General features: G+C 53.2%; 1 protein-coding gene across 2 annotated transcripts; it reads right to left on the reverse strand.

The window, feature by feature from the left end:
• Positions 1-953: 953 nt before the first annotated feature.
• Positions 954-19,729, reverse strand: Csf1 (colony stimulating factor 1). Of its 2 annotated transcripts, none has more exons than XM_074050801.1 (9): positions 19,376-19,729; positions 16,235-16,357; positions 15,011-15,073; positions 13,305-13,475; positions 9,734-9,881; positions 7,647-7,777; positions 7,049-7,101; positions 6,674-6,732; positions 954-3,006 (listed from the first exon to the last, which is right to left on the reverse strand). In XM_074050801.1, the coding sequence occupies exons 1-8, from the start codon at positions 19,646-19,648 to the stop codon at positions 6,687-6,689; spliced, it is 1,008 nt and encodes a 335-aa protein (XP_073906902.1). In that variant the 5' UTR covers positions 19,649-19,729; the 3' UTR covers positions 954-3,006; positions 6,674-6,686. The 2 variants fall into 2 exon arrangements, with proteins under 2 accessions (XP_073906902.1, XP_020032552.1); XM_020176963.2 differs by having other exon boundaries at positions 7,647-8,671; positions 19,376-19,724.
• Positions 19,730-20,338: the final 609 nt, after the last annotated feature.

The raw sequence follows: 20,338 nt of genomic DNA on the forward strand, positions 1-20,338 counted from the left end.
AGAATTTCTGCAGTGATGCAAATGTCCTATTTCTGTGATGCCCAACATGGCTGCCACATGCCAAGTCCTTGAGATGTGGCTAGAGCAGCTGAGGAACTGAGTGCTTACTTTGCTTTCATTTTTAATGAATTTAAATTTAAATAACCACCATAGTCCACAATGTGGTTCTGGGTGCTTCTTACCCCGAATCCCATCTGAATCCTTTGAGGTGTGTTTTAAAAATTCTAGTGCCTAAGTCTTAACCCCTGACCCCCCCCCCCCACTCCCCGCCATGAGAGCCCCTGAGTTTGTTGATCTAGAGCAGGCTTAGTATCAGTGCTTTGTAAACAACCCAGATGATTCTCTGGTAAGCCAGGTGGAGAATCCTGGATCCAAAACTGTCAGCTCATTTGTCTCAGCTTTGTCTCTCTCAGGGAGGACCATGTTGTGCCAGTCCTGACACCTCTTTCCCAGGTGAAGGACACACCTCTGCTTCCAGTAGAAAGTTCAGGCCCTTGAGGTCTCTCATACAGACCACAGCCTCCCTTCCCTGCTAACCTCCCCCAGCCTGGAGCCAGCATCGTCCACCTCAGTGCACTGCTGGACCTGGCCAGCTCCCCTGAACAGCAGAGTTCAGTGGTCAAGGAGCCTTGCTGAGGATTCTGGGGCCCTTGGCCAGAGCCCAACCAGCCATTTTCCCAGGCTGGGCTGGGCTGGGCAGGAGCAGGGGCCAGTGGCCAGGCCTGAGGTTTGGCGCCTTTCTGCCCTTCTATTAAACAGATATGCGGATGAATGTGTTTGGGACAGCAATAGGACAGGAGGCTTTAGTAACAAGACTGAAATTTAGAGACAGCTCCCTTCCCCCTATGCCTTGGAAACGCTCTCTGAACTGGGGCTCACCCAGCAGCTGCTGTCCACCCACCCCTACTGCTGCCACCCACACCCCAAAAGCAACTTCTCCCATGACTCACACGTGGCAGCTTGTGCACTTCTTTTATTATTAAATATATAAGCAGCTTCCTATTTTTTAAATAGATATTTAAATGACCTTATATAAAATAATTCACCACTTCCAAGTATAAAAACGCAGTCTCACAGTTCGTGAGCCAATGGTCCCTCTGGGCTTTTTCAGAGGAAAGAAGGGTTCCTGTGCAGGTGGAGGGGGCACCCAGAGGTGGCTCTGGGGTTCCTCCTGCGCTGGTGTCACCAAGTGCCCACAAAGAGCTTCTGCAATGGGTTGAATTTGCCTTTTAAAAATACTCTGTGTTTAAGGTGGAGGGGTAGTGGAGAAATGCCTTTCTTTCTGTGTTTTTCCTTCCATTTAAAAATACGTATTTTCTAGCGTGGAATATAGAGTCTGTGACTAGAAGGATAAGCCCTACCAGAAAGTTCTTTGCTGCCCTTCCCTCAGCATCAGGACAGGGGTGGCAGGGCCTGCCTGATGACCCTCCCTCTCTCTGGCAAGAAGGGAAGGACATGAGTCCAACAGTTGGGGAGAGCAGGTTCTCTGAGTGGAGGGTCTGGGGTGGCAAGAAAGGAGGGACACAGCAGCATAAGGGGACTGAGGGGCAAGTGACAGCCCGATAACCCATTGCCCAGGTCTCAGAGCCACAGCCAGGGGCTGGCCCAGGAAGCCCTCAGAGCACAGTTGGAAGCAGATGCTTGATCTCCTGGTCCCTCCCCAGCCCTGGAGGGCCTGGCCAGAGATGCTGGGGGTGGAGGTGGGGTGGGAGAAGGAAGAGCCAGAGAGGATGGGAATTCAGAGTTATACTGGTAGGGCTGGATGATGGGGACAGCCTGCCAGCTCCAGGCTGCAGGCATCAGGGGAGGGAGACTGGGCTGACAGGCCGGGGTGCACACACCTCTCCCAATCTCAGGGCACACCCATATTTCCAAACCCATTTTCAGTCAGAGCTCTTACTGTGACCTCTCTACCTCTGCCTCCTCTTTCCCCCTCCCCCTAGTCACTTCCCTCTTGGGAATGTCAAAGTGCAAAATGCAGAAACCTGGGCAACCAACACAGCCCGAAGACCAGCTCCGGCTGGGGGCCCTGCAGCTCTCCACAGCTCCACCCTGGGGGAGTCAGAGGCTGGACAGGGGAAGGTCAGGGCTCAGGGGCTCCCCCAGTCAGCAGATGAGGCCAGCTCAGGGCAGGAAGCTGGGGAGAGGGGCGGAAGGACATTGGAAAGGATGATCATGAGGGTGGGACAGGGCAGGCCGTTCAGCAGGCAGGTTCAGTCTTCACAGTGCAATGGCTTCCTTCATGAGAAGAGCCTCTGCCGGGCCTCCCAGAGAAGCACTGGCAGGGGCTGGAGAGAGGGAAGAGCAGAGGCCAGAGCTTGGTCCTCCTCTTGGCATCCAGAGCCAGGTCAGGCAGGTCCTGAGGGCAGGGTTGGCCACTCCTCACTGTACGGTGACCAGCAGAGGGCACTTAGGCAAGTAGAGGATGTAGAAAGACCCCTCAGAGCTGTCAGCAAACAGCCAGAGGCCTCCTCTTCCTGTCTTTTGGGCTGCACGCCTTTACGGGAAATCAGGTGAACGCTGTCCCGCCCCATGAATCTCAGGCTCCTCTCCCTGGGGACAGGTCCCTGCCTGTCCATATGGGGAATCCTTGGCACCAGATGGCTCCTCTGGGTGCAGGGCTCTTCCATTCCTCAGCACCCACTCTGGTCTCCCACATGCCACAGGCCAGGAGCTGGCTTGTAGGAAAGTAAGAGGAGGGTGCAACCCCTAAAGAACAGGGTCCTGAGCCCAGCTTGCCTGCCTTCCTCAAGCACAAGGGGGCCTCCAGGGCCCACAATAAATAGCGGCAGCGTGGGGTTCATCTTCCAGCCCTCTTTCAGTCAGTTGAGGATCTAAGGGTCAAGGTGGAGGAATCCTAGCATGGCTGCTCTGATCCAGTCCTGGCAGGCAGGAGCTCTGGTTGGTGGTGGGCAGGCCACATTCCCAGGAGGACAGCCAAGAACAGTGACGGTCGATGTCCCTATCACATTCTCCTCTCATGGGGAGATGGTCCTGTGCAACCAGCTGTAGGGAGAGAAGGGAAGGCTGGTCAGCAAGTGGGAGTGTGGGGAGGGTCGCTGAGGACGTGGCTGGGGGGAAGTGTGACGTTCCTGTGGGCTGCTGGTAGACTCTGGGCAAGACTTCCTCTTATCCTGTCCCTTCCCTTGCCCTCCCAGCCACCTCAGACTCCGCAGAGGGATGAAGCGGTTTCCACTGGCAGCAGCCCAAGTCTCTGGACAGACTGGGCCTTACCTCCCACCTCCCTCTGGGGAACCAGGGACCACAGAGGGAGGTAACGGGACCTCAGTGAGGAAGGGGGAGGGAATCATTGCTCAGGCAGATGGACCTGAGGGAAAAGGGCAGTGGGCTTTTGAGCTCTGAGACGCCCTCACCAGGCAAAAGTGTCTCATTGGCTTTGGTCAGTAAACTAAGGGTGACTTAGTTTAGTAAATAATTTTTTATTTCCACCTTCACACTATTCACTACAAGAGGGTCCTCACAGATGATAGGCAGGCAAAGATAAATGAAGAGGAAGGACTTAGGCCCAAGGGTTAGAGTCTAGAGGTGGTACTGGGACAAGGAAACTCCCACCCTGCCATTAGGCATGCTAACGTCTGAGCAACCTAGCCTCCTCCCGGATGAGCCAAGGGACTTGCCTTGCCTCTCGCATCATCCATGAGAGTCAGGGTCCTGCCCTCGCCTCACCCCACCCCCATCCTTGTCCCCTTGCCCAGCATCCTCAGAACACTTTGTTCCCAGAGCAGAAATCCCCTGGACTCTATCCAGCAATTTGACTTTGGACCCTGTGTGGTGCCTCCCTCCTAACGACATCCACGGCCCTACTGGCAAAGCCTGTGATGGATAAGGAGGGAAGATGGGACCCACAGCCTCTGGCTTCCAGCACATTCCCAAGTTCTGGAGGGGAAATAGGGGGAGCTATAAACCGGACAGGAGCCATGCTGGTATGGCTAGGTCATAGGCTCTGCCAAGCCCCAGAGGGCATGCACTGGCATGCTGCTCCCTCTGCCAGCTTTTGGGGACTGAGGTGCTGGAGCCTGAGTTTTCTGTAGTTCTGTGTCCCTCATTCAGTCTCTCTGCCTGTGTTTCTCACTCTCATCTTCTCAGAGCAGCAATCTGGATAGAGGCACTCAACTTCCAGAGCCTTCTGGTGCTCGACATGGGGGACCACCTTAGGGCTAGACCCACTGAGCCAAGCAAGTCCCTCTCCAAGTGAAATCTTAAGGGGAGGAAGAGGCTGGAACAGGCCTGAGTAGGGAGGTGGGGAAAGGAGAATGATGGCACAGAGGACTCAGGGCAGAAGGCCAAGACCTTGGAGGGGAGCAGTGAGGAAAACTGGTGGCTCATGGCGGTGGCTAGCACTGAGCCATAAAGTCCCCAGGGACCTCAATCCTCTGTTCACTAGTTCTGAGGAGCCCTGGGTCCTTCTCACAGCCTTACCTGGGCCCCAGCTGATCCACTCACCCATCCCAACTCACCCTACTACCAAGAGGACCCCCTGCCAGGATTCCAGGTATATTGTCACTATTTGTTCTTTTCCAAATGAGTTCCCCTGATTTGGTTCCCTTCTGTAGGAGGGGCCAACATCTGTCACCTTACACATGAGACAGCTTGCTTACAGGAGGGAAAGGGTGTGACTGGAAATTTGAATGGGTAGCCCAGCTACTCTGCTGGTCAGCCACTTAGCTAATCAATCAGGCGATCTGCCAGCTATTTAGTTAACCAGTCAGCTCACCAATCAACAACTAGCCAGTTAGGCAATTACCAGCTAGTCAGTTGGTTAGTCAATCACCCAACTAGTTGGTCAGTTGGAGTTGATTAGTTAGCTGGTTAATTGGCTAGCCAGAGGCTAGTTAGTTAGAAATAGCTGGCCAGGGTCAGTCAGTGAGTCAGTCCTGAAGTCAGCCAGTTAACATTTATTGATTTTTTGGCAAGCTTGAAGGGCCCTCTCTGTACTAGAACCCAGGATGGAAAAAGAAATGAAAAAAGTGTAGGACAGTTCCTGCCCTCAAGGAACTTACAGTCTTCTTAGTAGTGCAGAATATATGTATGCAGATTAAATGAATTTAAAAAATATAACAACATCCAAATACATGCAAATCGATACAGTATTAACCACATACAACAGAGCAGAAGGGGAATGAATTAAAGGAGTAAACCAGAGTGTGGTGGAGACCGTCAGGAAGGTTTCCTGATGGTCTGATTGTGGGCTGGGGTTTGGAGGGGGAAAATCCTGATCACATCTTTGTAACAGTGTGGGCAAGGCTAACAGAAGGCCCTCATGGATGTGTGCATGGGACACACCTGGGAGGGCTATGCAGGTGGCAGAATTAGGAGTTAAAACAATTTCGGTAGGCTCAAAGCATGGGCAGAAACCAACGGAGTGGTTTTAACAAGGGTGATTACAAACTCCTGCGCTTTGGTTTAAAAAAAGTTAAGTTGTACAAGAATGGGATGGTGAAGTTCTGCTGGACAGAGGGTCACAGAAAATAGAACTAGGGGTTTTAATAGACCACAAGCTCAATATATGACAACATTCTGATGCAGTTGTTAAAACTAAAGCACCCTTAATCTGCACGAATAGAGGAGTACTGTCCAGATCAAGGAAGGCAACAATCCCACTGTACTCTGAGCTGGTCAGACAACATCTGGAGTACTGTGTGCAGGGCTGGGCACCACATTTTCAGAGGGACATTGACAAACAAGTGTGTCCAGGATGATGAGGGGTCTGAAAACCATATCATATAAGGAATGTTTGAGGGACTTGGCCACACTTAGGACAGAGAATTTTTTTTTTTAGTACTGAGGATTAAACCCAGGGCCTCTTGTATGCTAGGCAAACACTCAACCACTGAGCTACATTCCCAGTACTAAGGATTCTTGAAGGGAACATGGATGGCTGACTTTAAGTATCTGAGAAAGTGGGGAAGAGCTGTGAGAAGGGGCAGGGAAGGCAGCTTTGCCCCACATGAGGAAGGCCCTTCTCCCAGCGTTTTATGAAGGTGGCACAGTTCCAGGAAGGGAGCTGGCCTAGAACAGAGAATGTATGGCAGAAATCTGACTGACTCCCTGATGGGTATGCAGAGAGGGGTGGCTCCTTTGGGGAGCCCCTAGGAATCTTCTATGTCCTCAGATGTCCTCTAGGAATCTTCCCAAGCCTAAGGTTCTATGGACCGTGATTCTAAAACAGGGAGGTAGCAATGACCTTGACTAGGGAAGAGGGCCAAATGGGGAGCAGTCTGGCAAGAGGTACATGATGGGGGCAGCTGCTGAAGGAGTTTGGAAGCCAAGCTGAGAATGCTGGGTTTGATGTGGCTGGCCATGCAGAGCTACAAAAAATTTCCCAGGAAGGTAGAGACCTTATAAAAGTCACATTGGAGGAAGAGGATGTGGTTACTTTGGGATGGAAGGGGCAGCAGGACTAGAAAGGCAAAGGTAACAGTATCTGCCCTTGGGTATAGGGAGGGGATACAAGGGTAGAGGGAGACCTGATGCCTGGAAGGGAGGGACTTAGCTGGATCTGGTGACAAATGGGTGGAAAAGGGAGCAGGACAGAGGGGAGAGTGTCAAGTGTGGAGACCTTGGGAGTTGGTGTCAGCAACAGGGGAGGGAGACTAGAAAAGAGTACAAGTTCTTTTTAAGGGGTAGAGCAAGATGAAAATCAGAACCTTACCTTAGAATTCTCTCTACACTGGAAGTTCCACCTGTCTGTCCTCATCCTGGGTCAGGGGGCTGCAGGCAGAGCACAGGGTTGACATAAGACTTCAATTCAGCAGGAGCAGGAGAGTGAGGGGGCTCTCTAGGTCTGCCCCTAACTGCACACATTTGCCCAGCCCTCTCAGAGTTAGAAGACCCAGGGCTACCCAACTCTAGGAAGAATCAGAAAAGCCCTGATATCTAGAAAGAGTGGTCTTTCCTCCTCCTCACCCCCACCCTGTTCCAAAGCTCCATTTATTTAGAGCAAGTAGAAGAAGACCCCTCAGTCTAGAGGTGAAATAGCTCCCAAGCTAGGACTCGGATCCTCCCAGAGCCCTACCCAACTGCTCACCTGCCTTCTGGCTGCCCCATAGGAGAATCCAATGTCTGAGCCTCTCCATGGATCTGGGGACAGAAAAGAGAAGGGTCACTGAGAAGCTGGGGGAGCTGGGAGACACTGTCCCCATTCTCAACCAGGGCTGCCCCAGGTATTAATGAGAATTTCACAGGTCCTTCCTGAAAGTGTGGGTCATTCAGAGGGCCAGGGGAGGATTCCTGAGGCCTCTCTGTTGACAACACTCCCTTTCCTCTCCCCTCCATGCAGTCTGCCTCCTACAGGTCCTCATGCCCAGGTTTGCAGAGCTCCCAGCGTGGCATTGCTCTCCTCCTTCTTTCCCCTTCCTGCCCAACTGTTATCCTGCTGTCAGCCCAAGAATCTTCTCTTCCCCTCCCTTCTGCTCCTATCCCTTCCTGTTGATCTCCTGACCAGAACCTTCCCAGTTCTTGAAGAACCCTACATCTCTGACTCCCATCCTCGGGGCCCAGGAAACCCTGTCACCCAGCATCTGCAGGACCCAGTCAAACCCAGGTTGTCCTCCAACCTGTACCCCAACCCCAGCCTGTGCCCTGCCCTTAAGGGACACCCTCCTCTCCTCCTGGGATGTCCTTACCCTCCGCCTCCACCTGTAGAATAGGAGGCCACCGACAGCAAGCAAGACCAGGATGATGCTGGGCACCAGCAGGTGGAAGACAAACCCCGAGAGCTGGGGGTCGGAGGATCTTGAATGCTGCCTCGCATGGCCTGTGTCAGTCAAAGGAACGGAGTTAAAGTGGGCTGGGGGTCTGGCTGCCCCCTCACTTGTTCGTCCTCCTTCCAGCTCTGTGAGGCTCCTCCGATCCCGGGTGCTCCTCTTGCCCTCCAGCTCTCCAAGGGGCAGCACAAAGCCCCGGGAGTGGCTTCCAGGAGGCTGTGACTGAGCAGAGAGGGTAGCAGGGTTGTCCAGTCCTTGCGGGTGCAGTGATGAGGTCTGGGGAGAGCCTGGCTCCTGGTGATCTCTGGGCAAGGTAGATGAACCATCTGTCTTCTCAGGAGTGTGATTCTGAGTCAGGCCAGTGGCTCTCATGGGGTCCATCTTGAGCAACGGGGTGCTTGGTACATCTGCTGGCTGTTGGTCCTCTGTTGATGTTGGAAGTGGCGAAGATGCTGAGAGGAGGTGGCTGGGTCTGGTGGTCTCTGCCTGGATGCTGCCCCCTACTGGCTTGGAGGGGGATAGCTCTGCCTCTTGGGGCACAAGACCCTCACGAGCCTCTCCAGAGGCCTCTTCTGGGTCCCAGTTAGTGCCCAGTAGAGAGTCAAGAATATCCTCCACTTCAGGGATGAGGGTCTCAGCAGAAGGGTGAATCTGTGGTGAACTCTCAGTGGGGCTGTCCTGGAGGCCTGGGGTCTCTGTTGACTCCAGGCTTTGGCAGGTGCTCCTGGGTAGTCGCTGCTTGGCACTGCCTGGGTCCACTTTGCGAAGGGGCTGCTTACTGGGCAAGAGGGAGTTGCCTTTTGGCCCCTTAGAATCAGCCCAGGTCAAGCCAGTCATAGGGGCTGTGGAGGGAGTGAGGGGCTGGTGTGGGGAGACAGAGGCCGGGTCACTGCTAGGGGTGGCTTTAGGGTACAGGCAGTTGCAATCAGGCTTGGTCACCACATCTGAAAGAACGACAGAGGGGGGAGAGAGAAAGACAGGGAGGAAATAGAGTCACCAGCCGCCAGCACAGCTCCCCGAGAGGGATCAAGAGGGGGAAATGGGTCCTCTCCTAACTTAGCCCTGGGGCTGAGGAGACGACAGATGGACAGATGCTCATGACACAGAGCACAGGCAGGAAGGTGCAGCGTGCAGTGTGTTGTGGGCAGAGAGCGGGGACACAGACACACACACCAAGGTCACAGAGTGAGGAAGCCTGTACTGGGCTCCAGGCAGCCAGAGACCAAACTAGGAGTGAGCAACAGCCTCCTGGACTAACACAAGACACTCTGAAACCCTCAAGACACCAGTTTCATGCTCAGCCAAGAAGCCACACAGCCACAGCCAAAGGCAGGAACAGGCTGGGGTTGGAAAGTGGCCAGTGGGATTGAAGCAATAAGACTGGACTTGGCCTCTACAGGTCACAGGGCCTCAGCCTGTCTCTGGGAGCAAGGATGAATGTAGGAGGGTATATGTGGCACAGGACTCAGAGATGAGGACATGCAGTGTGCACAGGTATGCAGCTGAGCCAACGGTGGGAGAGTTTAAATGATGTTCAGACTTCAAATCCAGCCTTGTCCCTTGAGGGGACATCCTGGGGGCTTCTGGAGCCAGGGTATCCTGGTGATCCACATCAGGGCACCTGGAGCAATGACCCTGACTCCCAGATGGAGCATGTGCTGTCTCCATGAAATTCCCATTTGTCCAGTCTGCAGAGCCCAGTGGGGGAGTCACCATGCCTACATGGCTGTCTGAGAGGGGCTCTTTTCCACTTCCTAACATCACAGCTACCAGCATGAGTCTCTAGATGACTCCACATGCAGACATACTAAGTGTACATGCACACACATGTCAGAAAAGGTGTGTGCCTGGGACCTCGAGGTGTATGAAGCCACATAAGGTACATGAAAGAAGCATATCCACACACAGAGAAACACACATAGCAGCTAGTCTGCCTCTGGGAGTTCCTCCATCCCACAGCTCACCTTCCACACACCCTCCCATGTGCTGGCCCCTTCTGTGCTTACCTTGGCTGGAACACTTAGCAAAGCTGTTGTTGCAGCTCTTGCTGAAAATATTCCAGTCCTTTTCAAGGAGATTCTTTGTTTCATTAAACACATTCTTGATCTTCTCCAGCAACTGGAGGGGAGTCTCATAGAAAGTTCGGATGCAGGCCTGGAAGGAGAGATGGACCTTTTGTGGGCATGACCATCAGCCCCCTGTCACAATCTCGTTTGTCAAATTCCACTGGGCTGGGCTGGTGGTGTTTGAGCCACCAGCCCAGGTAAGAGTGCCTGCCTAGCAAGCATGAGTCCCTGAGTTCAAATCTTAGTACAGCCAAAAAAAGAAAAAATTCCCTTGGGCTGTCTCATAACCGTCATCACCCCCACCTATCTAGTTTGCAGCTGAATCAGTCCTGAGGTTGTCAGAGACGTCACTCACTCACGAATCCATCCAACACATATTTAAGTGACAGGCATATGGTAATTACCTGGGCATTGTGCAATGGACAAAAGAGAGGTGGTTGCTGGCCAGGTCGACACTGGGTCCAGCAGGGTCATTGTAACTAATCACATTTTTTCCTATGCAGTGAGTCCTACTAGGAAGTGCTGAGCAATCTGAAGGTATATAACGAAAGGGAGCTGAATGAGGGTTCAAGGACAACTTCTTTGATCACAGATCAGCAAGAGTTAACCAGGAAAGGTGGGGTTGGGGAGAGTAGCCCAGACAGTGAGAGCATACTGTGAAAAGGTCCTGAGGTGGGAAAAAAGCACGAAATGCCAAGAGAATGAAAGAAGTGACTGCAGTAGTGCCACCTAGAAGTAGAAGGAAAGCAGCAAGTGACATAAATCGAGTAAGTTCAACCTGGGCTCTGTGAGCCAGGTCAGGAGCTTTTAATTTTAGCCATAGAGCAAAGGGAAAATTTTGAAAGGCTGTTGGGGAGGTAGGAAGTGGCATGATAAGACTTGAGTTTTAGGTCTGGGTTGCAGCTCAATGGTACAGCGCTTGCCCAGCGTGTGCAAGGCCCTGGGGTTCTATCCCCAGCAATGTAAAACCAACCAACCAAAACCAAAAGCAAGCAAAAAAGACTTAAGATTTAGAAAAATCATCCTGCTATGGTGTGGAAGATGGATGGGGTGTCCACAGAAGGTGAGGGTCCTTTGCTGGTGCTGGGCGGGCTGAGATGTCCCACGCCTGTGTGTTGGCTGAGCCTCCTGGGCTCCTTCCATCTCTCCAGCTGCTTCTTCAGGCTCATTACCAGGTTCCTGACTTCTAAATGTTAGGGTTCCTCAGGGTTCTGTCCTGAGCCCTTCTCTTCTTTCATACCAGGTCACACCAAGTATGACCACAGTTTCATCTACAGCCACTTGCTGGTGACTCCCGAGTGCCAAGTTTTTCCTTCAACGTTTTGAACAATAGCAGGGAGGAACTATGAGTTTCCCTAAGCTACTGCAAAGTCCTTAAAGGCATGGCTGCGTCCTCCTGGCCTGTAAACAACAGCCCATAATAAACTTTTGGCCTGGGCTCAGCTGCAGCACTCACCAGCTAGGTGACAAGACTCAACTGAACTATCCTGGTTATTTCCTCTTCTCTCCTCTCCCATCCAGCCTCTCCTCAGGGCTGTTGAAGCTCCCACCTTATCTTGCACTTAAAGAAAACAAGAATCCTCAGCTGGAGGCTCTGATGCCCAAGCTCAGTAGTGGAAATGCCTGCCCTGCTTAGGAAATCCCTCCATGCTGTTTTCTCAGGCCTCTGCTGGGGGCTCACTTCTCTGGCTCCTCCTCCTGGGCCCATCCCTCGGCATTCATTGGCTGTCCCGTGGGTGAATGGGCACCTAGTGAGTCCATCAAAGGACCTTCCATTCTCAATTGCAGGTGGATCAGCTTCTTTCAATGCAGAATCCTGGGCCAACCTGGCACCCAGGGAAGCAGACTCTGTGTTCACTGGGACTCTGCACGTTAAACAAGCTCCCCAAGGAACCTTCGTGTTGGAAAGGCATAGGTTTAGTAACTCTCACTAAAGGGCTGTTCCTCCCTCAACCACACTCTCTCCAGTCACATCTGTTCTTCTGTCCCCCTTTGGAGCCCAAGTTCTCCACGGTGTGATCGCCACTTCCTCTCTTTCCATTCTCTCTGATTTGCTTTCAACAGCCACCTCCACGTTGTCAAATCCCACTGATCTACAGATACTTTTCGGCTTTTATTTGTTTGACTTTTCAACTCCATTTGATATAATTGACTACTTCCATCTTGAAACCCAGTGACAAGGCTTTCTGGTAGAGCAGCCTGAGGAGGATCAAATGCTTGGGTTCCTGGGCCTGTTTCTCTACTCACAGTGGGCAACGCTGTGCAGTCTTGCGGCTTCACAGAGGACCTCCTGGTGTGTCCTCTATGTGTGTTGCTAGTTACACTCAAGACCAGTGTCTCCTGCTGCCTGCTGAGCCTCACCTGTCTGTGAGCCCCAAATTGAACCCGGCTACTCCCCAAACCCACTCTGTCTGCCATCATCCTCATTTTGGCATCCTTGACATATCCAGGTGACAAAACCATCTTGACTCTTCCTTTCCCTCAGCCCCTCCCATCCCCTGCATGCACCAAGTCCTGTGGGCCCAAGCCATAGGAGTACAATCTGCTCGCCTCCATTCTTGCTACACCACCTTGACCCAAGCTGCCTCTATCTCTGGCCTGGGTTTGAACCTCCTAATGGCCTCTTGGCTTTCATTCCTGCTCCCACTAGCCAACTCTCCATATAACAACCAGAACAGTCACCCGTGATGTCTCACGATGGCTTCCCTTGCATTGAAGACAAAATCCCACAACTTTGGCACCCCAAGTGGTCTGTTTTCTGCCTTTTTTCCTCTTCACTATTTATGCCTTGGCTGTGCTGGTCACTCTGTAGGTCCCTGAATATGCATCTTCCTGTTCACCTTTGGACTCATGCAAAGCATGCCTTGTTCTAGAATGTTCTTCCAGTGATTGCTTTCTAACTCTTACTCATGTTTGGAGTGACAATGTTTTCTTATTCAGGAGTCTGTCTTTTCTTCCGCCCTCCCAGTTGTTCTCTCAGAGCCCCAGGTTATTGGTCATGGCTCTCTCACCTCTTTCAAGCCTCCCCTCCCCTGTTTTTCTCTTCTCTAGTACAGTTATATCCATCCTCCACCCACATAATTTACTTGTTTATTTTGTTAACTCTCTCACTCCTCCCCCATGTAATCTCCATGATTGTGGGGATTTTTGCCTGTTTTGATCACAGCTGTTTCCTGGTGTTTAGAACACTTGGTACACAATGGGCACTGGATAACTATTTGTTGAATGAGTGAACAGTCCTCCTGGTTTGTAATTATATTCACTTATACCATTGTTTAACAGCTGCCCACCTCTTGTGACCATAGGCTCAGTGAGGGTAGGAACCAGGAATTTCTTGCTCCTAGGGTGTCATCAAGGCACTACACCTCCTGACTAGTTAGTCCTTAGTAAAAGTTTGTGGCATGAATGAATGAGTGAATGGGAGAGTGTGTGAGCGGTGGCATGAAGCAGGGTGGCACCTCCGCAGCTGCCCTATGTCCTTACTCATGCTCCAGTCTCCGGGACCTCCTACCTTGTCATGCTCTTCGTAGTCCTTAGTGAAGCAGCTCTTCAGCCTCAGAGAGAGTTCCTGAAGCCGCACGATGGCATTGGCGTTGGGGGTGTTGTCTTTGAAGCGCATGGTATCCTCCATTATGTCTTGCACCAGGGGAAATGCTTTCTTAAGGTAGCACACAGGATCTTCCTGAAAAGCCGGAACCGGAAGCTTAGGCCTGGCCAATGTGGCCTGGGAACTTGGGCTTGGTACTAGATGCCCACTAGCCCAGATAGATGAAAATCCTTTCAGCCTGCTCAACTCTGACCCCTGGGGAGGTGATGCAACACTCCTGAGAAGAGGAGAATGCTGGCTTGGCTTGTCTTGCACTCTCTCTGTTTGGGATTCAACACTACTGGGGACTAGGCTAGAGGGAAGGAAATGTGGATTCTAATTAGGGAGATCTTTGGGTTTCTAGAAAACAAGGGTTTAATCAGGATGATGTACAGAAGAAGGGTGGGCTTTGGTGACCCCAACCCCTTCTCTCTTTCTCTTCCTTGCAGCTTACTTTCACAAAAGTACTTTGCCCTATGGTCCCTTCAAATCTTCCAGGACATAGAGGTCCTAAGACTACCTCATGGTTCAAAGAATAACCTTAGGTTTTGTCTTCTGACAGAGATGGTGGTTACCTCAAAGATAGAAACTGCTTTAGCTCCGTGTCCCTAGTGTCCAGTCCACTGGGTATCTAGTAAGTGTATATTATGGTCCCATGCAGGCGTGAATGAATGAAATACAGGCTGTTCTTTGGCCTATGAGTGGGCTGCAGTTTTAACAGAGGTGAGCGTGGGTCTGATGTATGGGAGCTCAGACACAAACAGCTTCTGGGCAGCATGGCTGTTTTACATAAGGTGCAGATAGCCAAGCATGGCATAGAGGGTGAGGTGTGGCTCTTGGAAAGGCATGGCAGGCATTGGAAGGAGTGTGTGCAAAGACTGAGAGACAAGAGGGAGCAGAGAAGGGGGATGGGAGTGTGCCCATGTGCTGGAGACACCAGGCTAGACAGCCTGGGCTTTCTCCTGGGATGATGGGGGTCCTGGCAAGTTTTAATAAGAGAAGTGATGGCAGTGAGGTTTCAGGACATTCATCCTAGGTTTCTCCCTAAAGGTGGGATATGGAGTGCCCCAGTAAGGTGGTTTCTGAAATTGTCCAAGGGATTGACTAGGGGAAGGGGGTGAGATAGAACTTCAAGCTGCTGGGAGACAGAACCTGCCACACTTGGTGACTGGTTGGATGTGGGACAGGAATCCAGGCTGGACTGCCTCCCTGGCTGCTAGTGGTCTGGTGGATGCAGGTACCATGATCTCACAGAGCACATGATCTGAAGAAGTGTCTTAGTTTGCCTTCTGCCCTAGGTTCAAATCAGACCTCTACCACTTCCTAGCTATTCTCTTTAACCTTTGCATGAATAAATGAACAGTATTTGTGGACCTCATCAGAGTACTGTCAGAACCAACTTAGAAAAGTGCCTGACCTTCAGTAACTACTCAATACATGCCAGGTCAGGGAGACAGAAAAGCAAGGAACTTGGGCCTGGACCCTGCCCAGCTCTGGATGCCGAGCAGCCACAAACCCTCATCCTCATACATCATGCTGTAGAATTTCTGTTACCTTCATGATCCCACATGTCCCTACCTTGGGGGAACACACAGGTGGGCACATGGGCCTTGCAAGTAGTCACAACTCACCAACTGCTCCTGGTCTACAAACTCAAAGGCAATCTGGCACGAGGTCTCCATTTGACTGTCAATCTATAAGAGGGAGAAGGTCAAAGGTTACTGAGCTGGCCTCACGGCTGGGACCCTAGCCTCTGGGTGGATCAAGGTTTGAACTTCATCTGCCTCCCCCCCAGCTATACCTAGAAAGACAGAGACAAGGCTGGGGGAAGCCCTACGCCTGTCACAGCCCCCAGAGGAGGGCTACAGAAGAGCAAAGCTTCTCATTTTACTTCCCACCCCATGAAATCACAGATGCTAGTTGATTATAAGGCAGAATCATCTCAAGGAGAATGTAGAATATCATTGCTGTGGAGGGAGTAAGCACTCTATTGTAGCAGGAATTCAAGCAGAGACTGACCACACTCTGGGGAGGGAGGATCTGGGAGGCTTGGAGTAGATGCCTTAAGGCCCTGCCACCCCTGCCACTGACTAATGTGTTCTAAGTCTCAGAGGATAATGTGGCACGTGGTCTTCCTTGGACTGCTGCAGCAGCATACACGGGCAGAGCAGTGAAGTGGCAAGGGAGGCAGGAGGTCCAACCAGCAGGCCCCAAGTTCAGGGCCCTGGGGCTGGCCTTAGCCAGTGGTGCCCCACCCTGCCTGGCTGGCCAGAGGGATGGTAAATTCCCCTCTGAGAAGGACAGGGGCCATGACAACAACCTGACCCTGCCTGGCTGGACCATGTTTGGAATTGTTGACGGTTCTGTTGGCCTGATTAGAATGAGACATGGGCTCCTTCATGGCCCAGATGAGCTGGTCACCCCAGCTCCAAGGGCAAGAGCCAGGGGAGGTGAGGGTGGAGAGCTGGGAGCCGGTCAGGAGCCTCTCCCCTCCAAATCTGGGTGGGGCCTTGGTGCCAGGCTGGCTGCATAACTGGGAGTTCAGAAGATGTACACAACATCTGGACCCGGCAAGCAAGTTGGGCCGACTTCCCAGAGGAGGCATTCCCTGAGTGAGATAGGCCTTAGGGAGTTCACAGTGGACAGTCCTAGGCAATTGTTCCCCAGGTAGTCACCCAGAAGCCCACCGACTTATTGTCTGTGGGAGTTGGTGGGACCTGAGGTCCTGACTTGGGAAGGTCAGTGAGAAGACACAAGGCCCAGTCAGCTCTATTTCCTGCAACCCCTCTCTTCACCTGCTCCCTGGGCCATGTCTCCGTTTCCCCAGTGGGAAAAAGGCATGGCCACACACTCACCAGCTGCTGTAGGAACTGCAGGTGTCCTTTTCCAATCATGTGACTACAGTGCTCTGACACCTCTTCGGCAATACTCCTGCTTACCAGGAGACAGACCAGCAGCAGCCAGGGTCCCAGCCATGTCTGTGACGGAAAGGGAATAATTTCTCTCCTGCTCTCACTCTTCCCAGGTACCCTCATGCCCTGCCCAGGACACAAGATCTCACGCTCTGGCAACCCAAATGTCACCTTTTCCAAGAAGCCTTCCCAGATTAACCCAGGCCAGCCCAACTACACGAAGAACACCTCATATGACACAGGTGGTATGCCAGTCTAAATTCTAGAGGCACAAGAAATTCCTGGAGGGCAAGATTTTCACCCACCCATTATTGGATCCCTGCAACATTAATACTGAGCCAAGCACCTTTCGAGCTGTCCTCAAGTTCATGTTTATGTAACAGCTTCCAAAATGCAAGCCAGAGACATTTTCCAAGGGTGGGGGGCGTAGCCCTTCCTCCCACCTGGTTCCACTCAAGTCTAACTCTGCCACTAGAAATGACAGGGTACCAAACTCAGTTTCACTGGGAACTCATCCCACGCCAGAGACCCCCTGGAGTCCTGAGTATATGTTTCAAAAGGAGCTCAATTGATTAATCAGAGGCAGTGGTGCCAGCTCTGGGCCCTCCCTGGCTGGCACCTGCCTGTCAGAGTCCCATCACACTGTGCATCCAGCCAGCTCTTGCCACAGCAGGGAAGTCTTCTCCCCTGTGCCAGCAACTACCTGGCCCAGTAGCTGCTCAGTCCCAGAGGAATGGGACTGGCTCCTGATACCCAGTCTTTGGCCTTTCTTCTTCCTTCCTCCCTCCTCCTCCCCAGAATCCTCTCATCCTTGTGGGCTCCTATAGAAAGTCCTAGGGCTCCCTTTCTCCAGCCAGATGCAGAGAAGCCTTGGACTTTCCTTCCTCAGCTTGAGGTTGCTTCCTGAGAGCAACTAAATCCTCTGGCAGTTGATACCTCCAGATTCAGGGAACAGGTTAAGGTGAGGGCTGGCACATTCCTGGAGCTGGGCTTTGCCTGAGTAATCCAGATGATGCCACAAATACTGCAAATAAGTAGCATATTGGAAAAACACAGGAAAGCTAGAAGAACCCACAACAGCTTGCTGATAACATCTAAAAGCCCACAGCCTTTCCAGTTCTTCCCAGGGTGAAGAGGCAGCTCTGACTGTCCCATGGGGAGCTGCAGAGGGAGGAGGGACCCAGTGAGGCCTTAAAAGATGGTAGAAGTTGATGGGGAAGGGGATAGAGGAAAGAGGTAGTGGCCCAATTCAGCACAGGGCCTGTGAGGGTCCTGGCCTGGCCTGAGAAGGAGTGGGGGCGAGGGGGAGAACAGTCATGGGTAGTGGGTACTTCAGGCTCTGATGGGAAGTGGGGGGGGAGTGTAACTCTGGGTGGCAAGGGTTGCCCACATCCTCAGGATCCTTTGGCTCAGAACCTATTAAAGGAAATGGCTGCCCCAGGCTGGCTGCCACTGAGGCTCTGAACCCCAAGTGTGAACAGCATGTAGGAAAAGACTTTGTGGACTGACATATTCAGGAAGATCTCACGCCAGGCACTTCAAGACATTGATGTCTGCGGACACAACGAGAGGGCAGGGCTTAACCCCTAGAGCTGCCTGGCTTTGGGCTGTATTTTAGGCATCCTGAAATACGTTGGGCCTGGGGGTGGAGGTCAGGGGGGATTACAACAACCATATGGAAGGCTGACTCTGAAGATAGCCAAAGGTGGCCACCCTCAGACCTGGGGCCCCAGTGTCGCCACAGAGGAGGATCCAGATGGGCGCCCAAGGGTTAACACTCTAGCTTGCATCTGGCAGGGCAGGCTCTTCCCGGCTTCCATTCTTCCTCCCACCCACCCTCAGTTTCTGCCTGTGGGAGCAGCCCTGGAAGGAATCCCTGAAGCTCAGAGAGATGCAGGCTGTCTCGGTACAACTGTCTATTCTCAGCTGCCACCGATCCCATTTCATCTTCCCCTTCAACAAGGTCCTGGTACAACCAGACCCTTTGACTTGTCTAAGCCTGGTTCCTTTTCTTTCCTCCTGCTCTCACCTCCAGCCCCTTCTTTGCCTGTTGCCTAGGGCCTAGCCCTCCTTCCTTTCTCCATCCTCTGCCTCTCAGTTGGGAGCTTCCTCCCTCTGGATCCACTCTTCTCCCTCTCACCTTCTCCTTCCTCTCACCCCACTGACAACCTGCTCCTTTCCACACCAAATATTGTTCTGCTCCTTTTCCCCAAGTTTCTCCTCTTGTTCCTCCTCTTGTTCCCCTCCAGGGCAGCAGAGAAGCAAACCCATTATGCTATACATTAAAAGTGCCAACCTGCACTTTCTAGAAGCTGCAGCAGTTATGGCCACTATTGGGGCAGAGTGTCCCCTTGTGTACTTCTGGCAGTCCTGTCTGAAGTTTGCACCTCCAAACTCTCCTTCTACCTTCCTCAATTAAGTGGAGCACAGAATATTCCCAACTCATTCACCCAGATTCTGCAAGAAAAAAGATTCAGGGCTAGCCCCATGCGGACCTGGGGCTCGTTCCCTTCAAATAGCCACCGGAGTCCTTAACAGCTCCCTGTCCATGGGCTGGAACAAGAAGCGGCTTGCCCATTTCTTTTTCTTTCAGTAGGTTGCTCAGCACAGGATGGGATGACCCCTGAACTTTGCACACCCCAAAGTGCCCACTCCCCAGCAGGGCCTGGAAACACGTGCGTTGGGGGAGGAAGATGCCCACTGGGGTGGACACCACACTGAGCGAGCCCACTCCACCTGGAGACAAGGCAGGGCGCCCTGGCTGACACTGGGCCTTCGCTGGTGGCTGCAAACCCCTCTCTCCTGCCTGAGGGTGGCTCAGTGTTCCCCTCTGTGCAATGGGGTGCACAACTTTCCCTTCCCCCTGGAAAGCGCTATAGTCCCAGGAGCAGCTACAGGGCTGCCATCAGGTTCAACCCAAGCGCCTGGAGCTTCCGTGCAGTGCCTGCGCAAAGGCGGTTGGAAGAAGCCGGAGCCCGCGGCCGCGGCGGGAACGCCAGAGCAGCCGGCGCGCCCGGGCTGTGGGCTCCGAGGGGCCCCCGGCCGCCGATCGTCTGCCCCAGCCCGGCCGCGGTCGTCGCTTACCGTGGGAGGGCAGCGCCCGGCGGCGCCCCGCGCGGTCATACGGGCAGCTGGGTCCCGGCCGGGCGCGTCGGCCGCGCTCGCTGGTTCGCTTGCTTGCTCGCTGGCTGCTGCAGAATCCGAGCCCCGATCGAGGGCCGCGCCGCTGTCCCGGGATGCGGAGAGAACCGCGGTGGCGGCGCGGAGAGGACCCAGGCAAACTTTCACTTTCCCCTGGCGGAGCTTCGCTGGCCAGCCCTCGGCACAGCCTTTTAAGCGGGCGGGCTCGCGGGGCATGTGGTTTATGGGAAATCACCCTGGCCAGGAGCCAGACGCGCGCACACACACACAGCACTGACACACACACACACACACACACACACACTCTCTGACAACACACTCCGCAGGCCCACTGAGCCTCCTCCCCCTCCCCCGCCCCTCCCCTCCCCCGCCCCTCCCCTCCCCCAGCGCGCCGGCTGCTCGTCCCGCTTGCTATTCCCTAGTCGCGCTGCGCTCTGGGCTCACTGTGCAGGCTTCAGCACAGTAACGCGGGCTCCACCGCTTCGCCATCCCGCCCTTCCTCGCACCCTTGCTGCACACAGCCTTTCCTTCCGAGCTCTCCAGGCCGGCCGAGCCGGTGTCATTATCCTCTTTCTAATACTGGTCCCGAGGGACTTTCCCTCTAGGCCTGAAAAAAATCCCCAGATCAGAGTAGGAAATGAACTAGAGCAGGGACAGTTATTGAGAAGGGGTGGGGATGTGGGGAGGCTAATCCACCCTCAGGAAGACTGACAACAGGTTTGCAGGCAGTAGCCTCCTTCCTATGCAGCCCCCAAGGAGCTGGCCATGCCGCCTGTCCCCTGTTCTGTGGGGCAGGGTACAGGCCAGGAGGCCAGCTACCCAGCGAGGAGAGGAGGGACTGTGTCCTGTGATAGCCAGCTGGGAGGTTCTGCCCTCGGTGCCAGGAGACACTTGACCCTCAGTCGG

The sequence above is a fragment of the Castor canadensis genome, chromosome 12 (genome assembly GCF_047511655.1).
Source record: "Castor canadensis chromosome 12, mCasCan1.hap1v2, whole genome shotgun sequence".
Classification (NCBI taxonomy): domain Eukaryota; kingdom Metazoa; phylum Chordata; class Mammalia; order Rodentia; family Castoridae; genus Castor; species Castor canadensis.